Source organism: Prionailurus bengalensis, chromosome B1, assembly GCF_016509475.1.
Source record: "Prionailurus bengalensis isolate Pbe53 chromosome B1, Fcat_Pben_1.1_paternal_pri, whole genome shotgun sequence".
Lineage (NCBI taxonomy): Eukaryota > Metazoa > Chordata > Mammalia > Carnivora > Felidae > Prionailurus > Prionailurus bengalensis.
In genome coordinates, this window is record NC_057344.1 from 150,993,161 (window position 1) to 151,009,597 (window position 16,437).

The 16,437-nt window shown below is 37.0% G+C and overlaps 1 protein-coding gene across 2 annotated transcripts in view; it reads right to left on the reverse strand.

Annotated features, from left to right (window-relative positions):
* Positions 1 to 16,437, reverse strand: part of STAP1 (signal transducing adaptor family member 1) — a 47,221-nt gene that overhangs the window by 19,936 nt on the left and 10,848 nt on the right. For both annotated transcript variants that reach the window (XM_043572577.1, XM_043572576.1), the window contains exons 3-5: positions 15,513 to 15,691; positions 6,767 to 6,838; positions 1,575 to 1,688 (exon numbers count right to left, since the gene is read on the reverse strand). In XM_043572577.1, the coding sequence (XP_043428512.1) occupies positions 1,575 to 1,688; positions 6,767 to 6,838; positions 15,513 to 15,632 (306 nt within the window). In that variant the 5' untranslated portion in view covers positions 15,633 to 15,691. The remainder of the gene's footprint in view (positions 1 to 1,574; positions 1,689 to 6,766; positions 6,839 to 15,512; positions 15,692 to 16,437) is intronic.

The following is a 16,437-nucleotide window of genomic DNA, read 5'->3' on the forward strand; positions in this document are numbered from 1 at the left end:
TTAATAAAATGGTCCAGGTAGTCTCAGTAAGAGAGATACATCTGAGTAAAGACTTACTTGTGGATGAAGAAACCAAGGCATAAAGGAGTTAAGTAACTTGCCTACAATTACACAGCTGATGAATAAAACAGCCAGAATTCAACCCCAGACATATGGTTCCAATCTCGTGTTCTTTATCCACCATATCAGAATCATCTGGGAAGTTTGCTTAAAACAAAAAATCTGTGGCCCAGGGTTAGGGGTAGGGCCTAGATTTCCTAACAAGTGATTCCTAGTACAGTATTCCCCCTTATCTATGGGGATACATTCCAAGACCCCCAGTAGATGCCTGATATCGAAGATAGTACTAAACGCTACATATACTATGTTTTTCCTGTACATACATGCCTATGGTAAAGTTTAAATTATAAATCAGACACAGAGATTAACAACAGTAATGGAATAAAACAATTATCACAATATTCTTCAATAAAAGTTATGTGAATGTGGTCTTTTTCTCAAAATATCTTATTGTGCTGTACTCACCCTACTTCCTGCAATGGTGCGAGATGATAAAATGCCTACACGATGAGATGAAGTGAGGTGAATGACGTAGGCCTTGTGGTGGAGTGTTAGGTTACTACTGACCTTTTGATAAGGTCAGAAGGAGGACCATCTGCTTCCAGGCTGCAGTTGACCACGGGTAACTGTAACCACTTTAAGGGGGGGAGGGGGACTACGGTACTGTAAAGATTCATGAGCAGTGCTTGCAAGGCCAACTCCAACAACTTCTTATTCAATTGCAACAATACGTTTAACACTGTAATTGTTGGTTGACTTTAACTGGCTCGCTTTGAATGTCAATTCAAGAAAAACTTTTTTCTGTGCAAGTACTAACTGTACAGTGATGAATTTAACAAACAAATTTCTGCTCGTGTGGGGCTTAGAGTTTTATGAGATTAATACCATCTTTCACAAACGGTGTATATCTAATACACAGTTCTTTTCTGAATTTTTCTAATTGTAATGGTAATGTTCTTTATAGTTTTTTGTTTTCCTTTTCTAGCCCAGAATCCAGTCCAGGATCACACACTGCATGTAGCTGTCATACGCCACAGTTTCCAAAATTGGACACAAGTGTCTGGCCTTCCTTTGGCTTTTCTCACAGCGATATTTTTGAAGATTACAGTACAGGCCAATTGCCTTGCAAAATATCTCTCGATTTGTGAAATGCGGGTTTGTCTAATTCAGTAGTTCCAAACATGTATCATGTTGGACACGTCTCAGATTCATCTGGGAACTTGGTAAGTATCAACTCAAGAACAACTTCTTAAAAACACCAGGTGGGATCTCTGACTTTGTCAGAGGACAGAAGTGTATGGTTTCAATGTGCTTGTATACTAAACAAGTGGACAGGCCCTTTCAAATCCCTATTTAGAAAACTGCAGTTTTTGGCAAGAGGCAAGAAATACGAACAAAGAATGAGACTTGGCAGGTCCTCTTACGATTCCTCTTTACCTCAGCCCAGTGGGTTGTGAAGAGGCGAGTGCTATTTATAACAACTTGTTTCCAACTAATTGCGTCTCCTCACTCACCTTCAGTTGCACTTCCTCTTTTGGTAAAACAAGGGTGAATTTTGCGCAATTCTTTTCGGTTGAATTCTGGTCAGTAAGGCATGTGAGGTCTATTATGTCTAACTTGTCAACATACTGCAAAGATAAGGGAAATCTCATTAAATTGTTTCATGGGTAACATACATTAGTTCTAGAAAGGAGGAACATAACTGATTTGGACCTTGCATGAAATCCTGGCTTTCAACTGGGCATCGCAAGCCTTCCCAACTCAGAAGGCATTTGGAGATGTATTCTGTGATGGTGTGCTGGACCTGGCCCACATGAGTTTGCAAAAGCTGATTTTTTCATTTTTAGGAAGTTTGCAAGCCAGTCCCTAAACACAGCTGTTAAAAATTAAATTATATAAACATACAATTATATTAAAAACAAAGGTAACTAAAATTCAAAACTCATTATTTTCTAATTATATTGCTACATTGTATTTGCTATGCCCTTGAGGTTATTTACATCCTCATTTCTGTTTGAGGGAAATACTATCTAACAGTGTATTACCATATCTTTCTTCCCAATTCAGGAAAGTCACATTGATAGGTTAAAATCAGCTGTGGTGGGAGTATTTACACCTTGGAAATTGGTAAACCTTACAAATTAGGGCTTGATTTATTGTTTTGTTAATTGTCCTAGGAGCCAGCAATTTTTTTTCTGCAAAAGCTAGATAGTAAATGTCTCAGGCTTTGCAGACCATACAGAGTCTCTGTTGCAAATTCTTATTGTTTTCATACAACACCTTGAAAATGTAAAAAACATTCTTAGCTCATAGACTGTACAAAATCAGGCCACTGGCTAGATTTGGGTCAAGGGCCACAGTTTGCTGGGCTCTGGGTAGCAATGTGAGGGGTAAAATATTAATAAAGCAGATAAAATGTTAAAGTTTCTTGTGTCTGAAACTTTTTCATTGTGAACAGAACAAAAAAAATTGACAAAATATTGTCCCATGATTCATAAATTATCATGTTGTTTAGCAAAGAACTTACCCATGTCATTATCAAAATAGGTGAAGTTCTAACATACATGATTATTGCTTTGCTTTCCTCTTATCATTAATATAAACAAAAATATCAGTCGACATTCATATCAAATGTCACATTTAGTGACAAATTTATTAGGGAAACAGCAGATTGGAAGACAACTGCATTTGTCAAATCATGATTGAATTGCAATTTTAGTTGCCTGTGGATCCAAGTTCAGAAAGATCAATGAAAGTATCTGTGAGAATCAATTACCTATACGGAAACTATAATAAAAAATATTGTAGGGGCGCCTGGGTGGCTCAGTCAGTTAAATGTCTGACTTCGGCTCAGGTCATGATCTCACAGTCCGTAAGTTCGAGCCCCACATTGGGTTCTGTGCTGATAGCTTGGAGCCTGGAGCCTGCTTCAGATTCTGTGTCTCCCTCTCTCTCTCTCCCTATGCCTGCTTGCACTCTGTCTCTCTCTCTCAAAAATAAACATTAAAAAAATTTTTTTAAGAAAGAAAATATTTTTTAAAATTGTATATTTTATTTTTTCAACTTTGTGCTACACATTCTTTATATCAGTAATATTTATAATAAACTTGTATACATATATTCATACACATGATTTTTTCAAGAATGCTCTTCTTCAACATTTATCACATCGCTGGTTATAAGGATCCTATTAAGAAATTCCTCTCTTAGCCCAATACAATTAGAATATTTCTTCTGAACAACTGGTATATATGGGCTACTCTGTATGCAGCTGGTCAGACCTGTTCTCTAGTGTGGGAAGATCAAATCCACCTCCAGTAAGTATAGTAGAGTTTTTATGGCATAATTTTTTTTTCTGAATTAGCCTCATTCTTGACTTTTTTATTTTCCTCTGTTTTGCCCAATAGAACTTATTTTACTAGGTTCTGCTTTGTGTCCTTATTTTATTTTTCTGAATAAAGTAAGGCAGAAAAATAAGTAAGTAAATTTTTTTTCCAGACCTATTTCTATAATGATGAAGTTGTGGGTTCGTTTGGGTTGACCTATTTATTTTCAATGGACAAAGAGCAATTAAAAATGGATGGAAAAGTATAAGGGAAGCAGGACAGAATTAAAAAATTGCACACAAATCTTTTTCTGATGGATTGTCTAGATTAAGCTAAGTAAACTTTGCTGAGACAAAGGAGGAAGCAACAGAGGAGGAAGTGGCCGAATTAGATAGAGTGCTGATCTATTGATTAGAAGAAAGGAAGTTTTATCTTTTTTTTTTTTTTTAATTGTAGGTTTGAAAAGAGCCTTAAAGGTCATCTGTCTAATCCAGCTGCCATCTGATGCTTGAATCTCCTCCACGGCATCCCTCCCTGTAGCCATCCTGTCTATGTTGGAATATCTCAAACAACATGGAACTTATGCCTCTATGCCATTCTGCCTGCTAGCAAGCTTTTCCTTGTATTAAGGCACAGTCGTTCCTCCAGTTAATTTCCATCCAATGGTCCTAGTCCTCTTTCTCTGTAATAACATGAAACGAATTCATTGACTCTTTCACATGACCTCCTGACAGTCTTTCAAATATGTCAAGGCAGCTTTAAATTCTTCCCTACTATAAGCTGAATTATCTCCACTTCTCACCTGTTCTATCTCTATGCTTTCTCCTGAAACTATCGCCCCCTCCCCAAATTTCCTAAAGTCTGCACCCTCTTTTAACAAAATGAGTAGATGGACAATTCTGCAGTATTTCATTGTAACAGTCTGTTCATGGCATAGTGGTTAAGAATGCTGGCTCAGGAGCAGGACCTGGATGGTACCCCTTTCATTAACTGTCTGATCTTGTACAACTTCTGAATCCCTAAACTTGACTACTCTCATCTATAAGTGGTGATTAAAATAGTATACCACCCAGAAGAATTGTTATGTGAATTAGATGAGATAATGTATGTAAAATGCTTGAATGCGTGCTATGTGGCAGCTCATCTCTCAAGACCTTACATTCATTATCTCGTCTAATCCTTTTGATAACCTCATGTAATGGGTGATTCTTTTTATCCTAATTTTAGGGATTTGGAAATGATGTTGGACAAGATCTTTTATTTGCTTCCCTGGGTTTCCTTTTATCCCTTTACCACACAGTGCTGTGCACAGGAGAGGGACCTGTGGGGACAACATCAAGGTCCCCTTTATTCCCATTGGGTTGGACCCTAGTTAACACTGGCAGGAGATCAGAAGCCTGAGGAGAGTGAGGTATTTATGCAATTGCTTCCTCAGTCAAAGATCTTACTCCTCTCAATGCAGTCATCTTCATACACTTCTGTTCACTCTTCTCCCACTTTTTTTTTTTTTTTAAATTCTGGGCATCAAAGTAGGGAACTGTTCCTAGCCTCAGAGATCTATTCTATCCTTTGTAGTTTTCCTATATCCTGTCCACTGCTTTGAATATAGCATCTTCATTAAGCTCTCTTCAAAAATGCCCAATCTGAGGGGCTCCTGGCTGGCTTGATCAGTAGGGCACGAACTCCTGATCTCGGTTAGGGGCATATGTAAGTTCGAGCCCCATGTTGGGTTTAGCGATTACTTAAAAATCTTTTAAAAAAAAAAAGCCCAATTTGAGATGTCATCTGTTTCCTACCAGTTCCCTGTCTGATATACTGACACAGACAGGTTAGGTAACTAGCCCAAGACCCACAGTTCACAGTGGCAGAGACAGGATAACAAGCTAGGCAGTCTGCCTGAAGACCAGGCGGCAGTCACTAAGCTGTACTCACTAAGCTGTACTGCCTCATGCCAGGTAGCAAGTGAGCAATAACTATTCACTCACCCACTATGTATACTGTACAAGGGTTAGACCAGTGTCTCTCATAGTCTCACTGACATCAGTAGGAAGTTGGAAGGCACAACAGAGGGATTCATTTTATTAAAATTTATTATGGCATTTGAAAACACCTCCATATGAATCTTACCTGTCCAGAACTCTAGTGAAAGTCATCATTTTAAGTTTGTTTTTGTTTGTTTGTTTTTGCATGTTCTTATTTTTTTTTCAATCTTTTATTTAAATTCTCATTAGTTAACATATAGTGTAATATTGGAATAGAATTTAGTGATTCATCACTTACATGTAACACCCAGTGCTCAACACATTTTGTTTGTTTGTTTTTTAAATGATTTCTGGTTAATTTACCACTAATGGCACTAAAATACCTGCAAGGTGGAATACATCACAAAGGCTGTTTTTTCTGTCTCTTTCATTAAATCTGGGCATGTAATAATGATGTTCCAAGAACTGTGGGCTACTGCATCCATGGTACAAAATGTTTGTATTTAAACAAGTTACTAGATCATAAAATCTCCTATAGCATTCCATGGTAGGCAAACATTTGACACTAAAACGCTACATTTTATTTGTGGGAAAAATGAAATACACAGTTTTTGATCTTTGTGGAAAAATTGAAATATAAATCAAGTATTTGATAGGGGCGCCTGGGTGGCTCAGTTGGTTGAGTGTCCGACTTGGGCTCAGGTCATGATCTCACAGTTCGTGGGTTTAAGTCCCACATCTGGCTCTGCTGACAGCTCAGAGCCTGGAGCCTGCTTCAGATTCTGTGTCTCCCTCTCTCTCTGCCCCTCCCCTGCTCACGCTCTGTCTCTCAAAAATAAATAAATGTAAAAATAAAAAAAATTAAAAATAAATTATTTGAAATTAATACTAATAAATAAATCTCAGAATCTTTATTCTCATGCTTAAGCTCTTAGAAGTCCCTTTAGCAGGTTATGTTTTCGTCTCCCTAGAAAAATTAAATTGTGACATATTTTATGTTATGAGGCTTTGGGGATCATCTAGTTTCTTTCGGATAATAACTGCATGATACAGCAAGATAAAAAACTGGGGAAATTAAGGCTACCCCTTGGCATTAAGCAAGTTGTATCTTGTTACCTAGCTAAAATTCTCACTTTTCAACTAAGTTTCTACCATTGGGATCAGAAAGAAAAAAATGCAAAACTAAAGACACAAGTTTATATCTTCTTCGTAGGTGCCCTGGAAACTTTACCATAGGTCTTATATCTGATAGTATCCACAGATATCAATGTTCTTATTTGAATTGGTTTTACTAGAATATCTTTACTCTTGAGAGACAGAAAACCCCAAATGAATAAAACTATATAACATGTCTATATTGGAAAAAATTGAACCAGTCAAATGTGTTTAACTACTTACTGTTGGACTTTTTTTGTCAGAATAAAAAAAAAGTGTAGTTCCTCTCAACTCTGTCCAGTAATGTTTATACTCCTGTGGGAAAGAAATTAAGAGCATTATTTCATTGGTATATATTCAACTGTTTTCTTGTTACCACTTTTCTTTGTAACTTCCTTAATTGCTGTTTGATATAGGTTTCTTCTTTACCCTGAGATAAATCACCACTTATGGCTTAATTTTACATTTAACTCCTTTTTTTAAAGTTCATTCATTCATTCATTCATTCAGAGAGCATGGAGCAGCAGAGAGAGAGGGAGAGAGAGAAAACTCCAAGCAGGCTCTGCACTGTTAGCACAGAGCCCAACACAGGACTTGAACTCACAAACCCTGAGATTGTAATCTGAGCTGAAACCAAGAGTCAGACTCTTAAGCGATTGAGCCACCCGGGCTCCCCTTTACATCTAGGTCTTGATTAAATCTTTCACAAATTTATTTTAGCATAAGGTGTGAGGTAAGGATGTAATTTGATTTGTGTTTAAATAGGTCATTTTTCAAAACTTTCCCCATTGATTTAAGACACTTGACTTTTTTTTTTTTAATTAAAAAAAATTTTTTTTTCAACGTTTATTTATTTTTGGGACAGCGGGAGACAGAGCATGAACCTGGGAGGGGCAGAGAGAGAGGGAGACACAGAATCGGAAACAGGCCTCAGGCTCTGAGCCATCAGCCCAGAGCCTGACGCGGGGCTCGAACTCACGGAGTGCGAGATCGTGACCTAGCTGAAGTTGGACGCTTAACAGACTGCGCCACCCAGGCGCCCCTAAGACACTTGACTTTTTATGTAGGCATCAGTGGAAGCCTGCACCTGTAAGAGGAGCCATTTAGAGGTCAAGATAGGACAAGCATTAAATATCTAGATTCCAGGACAATTGAAAGGATTGAATAAATTGGCATATGTAAAGCACTTAGCAGAGTACATGGCTTATAGTGTGGGTCCTATAAATAGTGTATGTTTATATAAATAAAGGCAATGGAATAGTTCATAATCATAAAAATAGTTTAACATCAAAGCTAAACATTGAAGTCTGAATTTCATTCATTATTGCTACATTCACATTATTATGGGTTTTATAGAAATACAACTTTTTAGGTTTAAAAAATTTAAATAACCTAGTTTCATTTCACTCAAGTGAAAGTTATTTAAATAAGGGGAATTTACATTCTGTGAAGACTGGCTGTATTACAAAAGAATGACATGGGGGTTTCGAGAATAAAATCCTTCCAAGTATAAATACTTACCTTCATACCCAGCTCTTTCCAAAAGCATGTTTTTAAAAATTCCAGTTTTATAGACATGTTAATCATTCCTTTAGAGTTTAATAAGCTCAATGTTTATGACATGCTGGATTATCTTGATTTATATTGAAGATTAATGTAAGAGAATTACATGATTTTTTTCTTATGCTTATAAATGTGAAGACACTTTTATATATTATGGCATTTTGTGTCTCTTTAATACTGACATACCATTTATCCTTTCTTAGCCCATCAAACTGTTTCTCACCTCTTCAGAACTGATATACTTCTTTTCTCAAATAATGGAAACTCTGTAACCCATCTTGTTTTTATTTGTCTTGGTTCCCACGAAGCTCAAGATTAAATTCATTTTGAATTACAACAATCATCTTTCTCATGTTCTTAGTAGAACTATTTTATCCCTTTTTCTTCATGTCTGATAAAGTACTATATTAGTTAGCTTTTGTTGTGTAACAAGCCACCCTCAAACTTAGTGGACTAAAATAGCAAATGTTTGCTATTTCCCATTATTCTGTGGCTGGATGATCGTTCTTTGGATATACTTCACTGTGGCTGGTCTAGGGGTGGCCTCACACACTTGCCTGGGGTCCTAGCTGGGAATGCAGAACTGAAATATGTTTTGGTCTTTGTCCCCCATTTCCTGGCACAGAGATCCTAAAACCCTTCAAATTTCCTGAATGGTAGGACTGTTTTTGTTACTAGTTATGAGTCACTTTACGTAATACCTGAGTTTATATTAATGAGATGATTTAGGATGGAATCCCTGGATAGCTTCAAGATAGGTCTGGTGGCTAAAAGGACAACTGATTACTGGGTTGGAACTTTCAGCCCTACCCACCAACCTCTAGGAAAAATGGGGGATGGGCTGGGAGATTTAAGTTTCATAAAAATTCTTGAACAATGTGATTTGATAAAATTCCTAATTGGTGAACACATTCACATGTTGAGAGGTTGGTACAGCCAAACTCAGTACGGACAGAAGCATGTGTGCTTGGGGCCCTTCCAGATCTTGCCCTATGGACCTCTTGATCTGCCTGTTCATTTGTATCTTTTACCAGAAAATGTAAGTAACGTGGCTTCCTGAGTTCTGTGAGCCAGTCTAATAAATTATAAAGTCTTCAGAGGGAATCATGGCAGCTTTTGATTTATAGTGAGTTGGTCAGAAGTATAGGAGGTCTGGGACTTTCAGTTGGTGACTGAAGTGGAGGGCAGTCTTGCGGGACTGTGCCCTTAACTAAGCGGTGGGGTCTGCACTACATCTGGATAGGTAGTGTCAGAATTCAGCTGAATTGTTGAACAGCCAGATGGTGTCCAGAGAGTCAGAGAATTGGTTGTTGGTGTTGGAAAACACTCTACTGAGAAAACCAGAGTCTCACTCCACAGGGTCTTGTCTCCAGTCAGGTAAGCCTATATTTGTTCACATGCTGGCAGAAGGATTCCCAGGAGCAAGAGAAGGCAAACCTAATGTGTGAGGTTTCTAATTTTCTCCCTTTGTCACATTTACCGAAGCATGACCTAGTCCAGATTTCAAGGGGTAGAAAAATAAAGTCAATCTCTTCATGAAAGACCAGAGAAGTCACATTTCAAAGGGGGAATGCATACAGTGAGGCTTGAACAAATTGGTAGTATTACTGTAGCAATCTACTTCAGGGGCAGAGTTGGAATGTGGGACAAGTTTCTTTGTCCAACCCTGTGGTCTTTCCAGTCCATCCTACCTCCTAATTGAGAGCTGGCTATAATGTTACATAAGGAACCTGATACCTCCTGAGCTAAGAACAAATTAACATAGAAAAGACCAATTCAAAGGGGCATAGGATTGAAGAATCAGCCAATGTGTTATTGGCATTGCGATAGCATTTACCTGGTTTCTCTGCCACCTTCTTATGCCCTCCAATCTATCCTGCACAGTACAGCCAGAGTGAATTAAGAGGCAACATGTTCAACTTAGCCCCTTTCTATCCTCTCTCTGCTCAGCGTATTAGGAGAGAGTAGGTGTTCTTTTTCTGGTCCTGCCATGTGGTAAAGGGCCTCCAGGAGGGGTAGGCTTGTGGCTTTTAAACTGAGTTAGTGAGTAGCTCACTAACTAGGTAGCTCAAGCCTACCTAAATCTGGTATAAAGTGTTAGCATTGTTTTGGCCATAAATCTAAACTACATAGCGATAGATTTTATTAATGATAAAAGTACCTAATTGATCTGTGTGGGATTCCTCTGTCTTAATTTTTAATTGGTTTCAAAATTGGGAGACAGAAAAAAATCCCAACAAATGCATATAAAAATGTATACAGCAGGGGAAGAGGGATTAACTGCTAATGGGATTTCTTTTTAGCAGGATGAGAATGTTCTAGAACTAGATAGTGGTGATGTTGAACAACTTTCTGAATATATTAAAAGCACTGAAGTATGATGATGATGATGGTAATGACCATTGTTTTTCCTGTGTGAGAGTGTACTGCTAGAGGACCAAGAATAGAGGTAGAAACCAGCCTCCTGCTATTGCCTTATAGAGTTGTTCAAGATTGAATGGAATGATACTGTGTGTAAAGCACATGGGACCTGGGACAGAGCAAGTGGACCATAAATGTTAGCCACTTAAAAAAAAAAAGCATTACCTCATCACTCACATTATTAACAGGTACTTTGCATTTTTCATTATTCATATGTTACTTTTTGAGGATGGAGATTTGTATGTGTGTGTGACAGTGGTGTCATCCAAAAATCTCCAAAATAGATCTCCTTCAGTGGGATTATGTATGAGAAGGGGAGGATATCTTGTGAACCAGAGTAATGAAACCCATCGCCATTCACGTATACTATGAAAGGGTGCCTTCATGTTGTCTTCAGTAGAGAAATATAAAACTGCATTGAGAAATTTGGCTTGAAAAGTTGTCAATATATACTGTCTCCATAATCAGGCAGATGTTCTATAAAAACCATGAAAGTGTCTAGCCACTCTGTTGAAAAGTACTTGGATTTTCTCAAGTTTGACTTCTGATTAATAAAACAATTTGATTTGGGGGGACTTTTTTTTTTAATCATATCTCTCTTTTTAAGCCTTTCACATCCCGTTCTACTGGTAAGCCTCTGCCATGCAGGAATCAAGTCGAAGCTACACTATAATTTAGAACTAGGACAGGAGTGAAGGAGAGAGGGAAGATCAGAACGCAGGCAAATTGGTTGGAGAAGTTAATGACAGGGTGTGTGGTTTTACTGGAGTATGGCATCTAAGATCAAGTTCAAACTGGAGATTCTATGATTCTTGGAGGAAAAGTAAGCAAGAGAAAACTCTGACATCAAAGTGTACCACTCTCTTCGTCTTCCAAATTAGATTTATGGGTATTGACCTGCCATATGATAGGAAAACTAAAATCCCTCATTGCCAAAACTTATTGAGTTCCTTCTATACATACAGGTGACATCCATCTATGCTTCTAAGAAAAATTACAGAGGTGGTTCAGTCAGGAGAGAATGATATGAACTGGGTAGAATTAATCAGGGAAAAATAAGAGTTTTACTGATAAACATACAGATTCATGGAAAGGATTAAGGAGGGTTTATTAAGGGTGGGGCGGGGGGAAGAAGCAAGAACAAAGGTAGTGAGCTAAGAATAAAGGCAGCCCGGAGGAAAGGTAAGGTTACAAATAACGATAGGTCCTGTGAACTTCAACCACAGCCACAAGCCTAAGAATAGATCAAACTTATATTCAGTAGGCAGAGACCAGTGGGTCACAGTCTTGATTGAGTTTCAGATAAGCTCTTATAAATATACCAGTATAATTCTAAATGAACTAGTGGTGAGGACTAGTCAGAGATATGTTATTTTGACACTGATATGGTGACCACATTCTTATGTTCAAGTTAATTAAAAGACATATTATACATATTGTTTTTAAGGCATATCACAGATTGAAGAAACTATGAAATGTTGCCCAAGTTCTATCTCCGATTCTTTTATTAATTTTTTTTAATGTTTATTTATTTTTGAGAGAGAGAGAGAGCACAAGCAGGGAGGGCAGAGGGGGAGACACAGAATCCGAGGCAGGCTCCAGGCTCTGAGTTGCCGGCACAGAGCCTCATGTGGGGCTTGAGCTCATGAACCACGAGATCATAATCTGAGCCGAAGTCTGACGCTTAATTGACGGAGCCACCCAGGCACACCTCTATCTTAATTTCAAACAGTTCCAGAAAAATGAGAATTTTCCCCATTTGCAAAAACTGTGTTTTCATTGGCATCCTGTTGTGGCATTTAATAGCGCTTATTATCAAATAAATCTTCCTGACCAGTCCAAAATTCTCGTGCTGTTGTTTAAGTAAGTCCACATTATCTTTTTCATGAAGATTATGTATTTTTAATGGATTCTTGACCTGGGATCCATGGACTTTCTGGAATTGCATTTAAAATGGTACATGTTGGTACCTTTTCCTAGGGGCAAAAATCCTTAAATTCTTACAAGTCCCCTGTCACAAAAATAGCTAGGAAGCACCTCTAAATGTGTGATCTCCTTACAGACCAGGTTAGTCCTCAGTTATATTTTCTCTAGTTTAAATGTTCTGAATTCCTTCAACAAAGACCCCACTTAACGTTCTGCAGAGTATCCCAACTTCCTCTATCCCATTTTCTTTTAAAGATAACCTTCCATATATCCCTGGCTTTCCTTCACTTTTAAATGTTCCCAGGCACTTCGCTGCTGCCTAGAAATCCCATTATTTTCCTTAGATTTTTCTCACAGCTTCTATTTTCACTAGTGCTCTAGCTCTGTGGCTCTCCTTTGAGCCATATTAGCAGTTGACCCTCCAACAATGTAGGGGGTTAGGGTGCTGACCCTCCTGCACAGTCAAAAATTCACATATCACTTTTGACTCCAGAAAAATTTAACTACTAATAGCCCACTGCTGACCAGAAGCCTTGCCAGTAACAAAAACAGTCGATTAACACATATTTTGTAAGCTATCTGTATTATATATCTATCCTTACAATAAAGTAAGCTAGAGAAAAATGTTATTAAGAAAATGATTGGAGAAAAAGATACATATATAGCACTGTACTATATTTATCAAAAAATCCAAGTGTAAGTGGACCCACACTGTTCAAACCCATGTTGTTTAAGGGTCAACCGTACCTACGGATTCAAAACTGATTTTAGTATGTTAATAAGATTATAATAAATAATAAAATGAATGAATATAACCTTTAGTGTAAGCCAGGTATTTTATATGTTATCTTCTTTAATCCTTGAAACCACCCTATAATTAGACAATATTGTTATCCTCTTGCTCTCTTCTCCTTGACATACAAGTGAAAGATGTTGCTATGAATTCGAGTGGAAACAAGTCAATTTCATCAGAAATATTTATATCTATAGTTTATTCTTTCCATTTCAAAGTATGCTTTCTAAGAAAAGGTAGAGTAACAGTCAGGTAAGAGAGTCATCACTCCTTACTGTAGACTAAGCCTCTTGAAGGTAGGATCTTTGCGTTATATTTATATTCTCTGGAACTCGGTAGGATGCTTGATGCATAGGGGACACACTATAAACATTGTTTGAGTGAATAAATTAGTTGAGCACCTGTTGTATTCCAGGCATTGTACTTTAGGTGGCAAGTTGTAGTTTTTCCATTTTATAGTTTGAGAAAATTGAATCTCAAGAAGATAGAGTAAATTCTACAAGATCACAAGCAGTTTAAGTGGCAAAACCATCAGGTAAAGACATGTTTTACTGACTCTAAAATCCTTGTTCTTCCTGCTAACCATCATCAGAAACAGTTATTATAAATACTTCGATGAACATTTAATGAATAATCAAATTTAAATTACAAATTAGAGGGGTGCCTGGGTGGCTCAGTCAGTTGGGTGTCCGACTTAGGCTCAGGTCAGGATCTCACGGTTGGTGGGTTCAAGCCCCATGTCGGGCTCTGTGCTGATAGCTCTGAGCCTGGAGCCTGCTTCAGATTCTGTGTTTCCCTCTCTCTCCGCCCCTCCCCCACTCAAGCTCTGTCTCTGTGTCTCTCAAAATAAATAAACATTAAAAAAATTTTTTTTAATTACAAATTAGAAATTTCTTTTTCCCAATTCCTCTTTCCTGCCAAAGTAATCATGTGGCTAACCTATTGTGACAAGGTAGAATTCACTTTCAAAGCATATAAGAGGGGGGGCACCTGAGTAGCTCAGTCAGTTAAGTGGTCGACTCCTGAGCTTGGCTCAGGTCATGATCTCACAGTTGGTGGGAAAGAGCCCACACTGGGCTCTGCACTGAGAGTGTGGAGTCTGCTTGGTATTCTCTTGCTCTCTCTTTGCTCCTCTCTCACACATGCTTGTGTAGGCTCTCTCTCTCTCTCAAAAATAAATAAACTTAAAAAAATGAAAATGAAAAAAAGAAAAAGATGCAAAAAATAAAAGCATGTAGGAGGAACCAAAAAATATTCTAATATAACTGACAAATTTATTAATACATGTTTAACACCTCTAACAGAATATAAACTACCATGTCTTTACAAAAACCTCGAATGTGCTATTGTAGATATTTTCACAATTTTTCCGTTAATAAATCTTAAGAAAACATATCTTATTATCATTATTAAACATTTCTGATGACATTTCTTGAAACACTTAACTTTTTGCTACTTTGTTACTTTTAAAATTTCATAAAATTTGACCCAGCTTAATGATTTCTTTTTAAATTAGTAACAGACACTTTCATGTTTATTTCTCTCATTAACTTCAAATTATCCATAACTGGTATTTTCAAAGCACTGATTTTAACTTATTTAATTATAATTTTTCATTTTTACATTTTAAAAAATATGAACTGCTTTTTGAGTTTTGTTAGAATGAATGTATTTATATATCTTAGTGTACATATTACATACACTGCAACCTACATATTGTCTTTTCAAGTCACTATCTTCATGTTTTTAGAATATACAACTATATTTAATGTTAAACAATATCAATTTTAGCATTTTCATAATTTATTTTTACAAAAGTTTACTTTAAAAAATAATTTTACCATTATTTGTAAACTTCAAACAACTAAGAGGAAGAGCAAAAGTTTTCATTTCAATCATAATATTTTGTATTAAGTGATACAAGTCATTGTAGAAGCATACTAGTAAATAGAAAAAAATATCAAACATTTTATCTTCCAAGCTGAAATCTTCTGTTATATTTACATAAATTCTTTGGAAATGTAGCTTATTCAATTTTTTTTACATTGGTGACTTAACATTAGAATGTTATATTATTATATATAATACACACATATATACCTGAATGTGCTTAAGCCACACATTGTCTTTATAATTATGCAAAACTGGCATCATATTTCTGAGCTCAGGGAAGAGGGCTTAATCACAACAGAAACAAGGTGGCACTTGTCATATCACATCACCATGAAACAAATTTTATATTAAGGCAGAAGCTGCTAGTTGCAATGTTATCATCTATGGACTTACCTGGCATTCTGACCTCTTGACTAACAAAAAACCTTCAAAGTACAAAGGTAGAGCAGTAATCTTTAACCTTTCTTGGAAGATCCTGCGAGGAGCTGGTTTTGGGGGCTTCTTATCCATCATACCCTCTTGGTGTGTGGTTTGATTTCAACTATATCCAGTCTCAAACAAAATGAGATCTCCTTTGTGTGAGAGGAAAAAGCAACTGTTCAAAGAGGAAGTCCCAACTCGATATTTAACCACCAACAGTACACACACACACACACACACACACACACACACACACACACTTTTTTCCTTTACTTTTTGTGAGGTGAGAAAGAACAGGCATAGACCAACTTTGAAAGGATGATCTCTATGCAAATTTAGAATTACTGAGGATTACAGTAGCAACATAAATAGAAGATTAATATCACCAGGGGATGAAAAGAACCGATGTGGAGGTTATAAACTTTGGAGGAGTCATCAAGGTCACATTTGTTTTCTTCCACCTTCTTTTATTTATTGCTTTCCATCTTTACCCCCACAAGATATGACTTGAATTAACTTGACTCCATTAAAAATTACTTTATAGGATAATTTTATTAGTACTATTTCTGCTGTAAATCTTTTAAGACTGAGCTTTGCTTACATTTTTTTAAAGATTGGAGTTCCTTATCCCATGCCTATTTTGATGATCCACTAAATATAAACCACATGGCAACATGGGATTTTTTTACTTTTCTGTCAGTAAGAATTTTGAGTTCATGGGTTACCAGTTGGCAAAATATGTCTGGCAGAGAAAGCTGTAATACTTCAAACTTTTATTTTGTTCTTTTATGCTTTCTGAGCTGTGGATCACTGATGTGAAGATGCATAGATGGGGTCTCTATGGTATGATTTAGAAAGCTACAATGGGGCCCAAATGCATTCAGTAGTTGTACGTGGG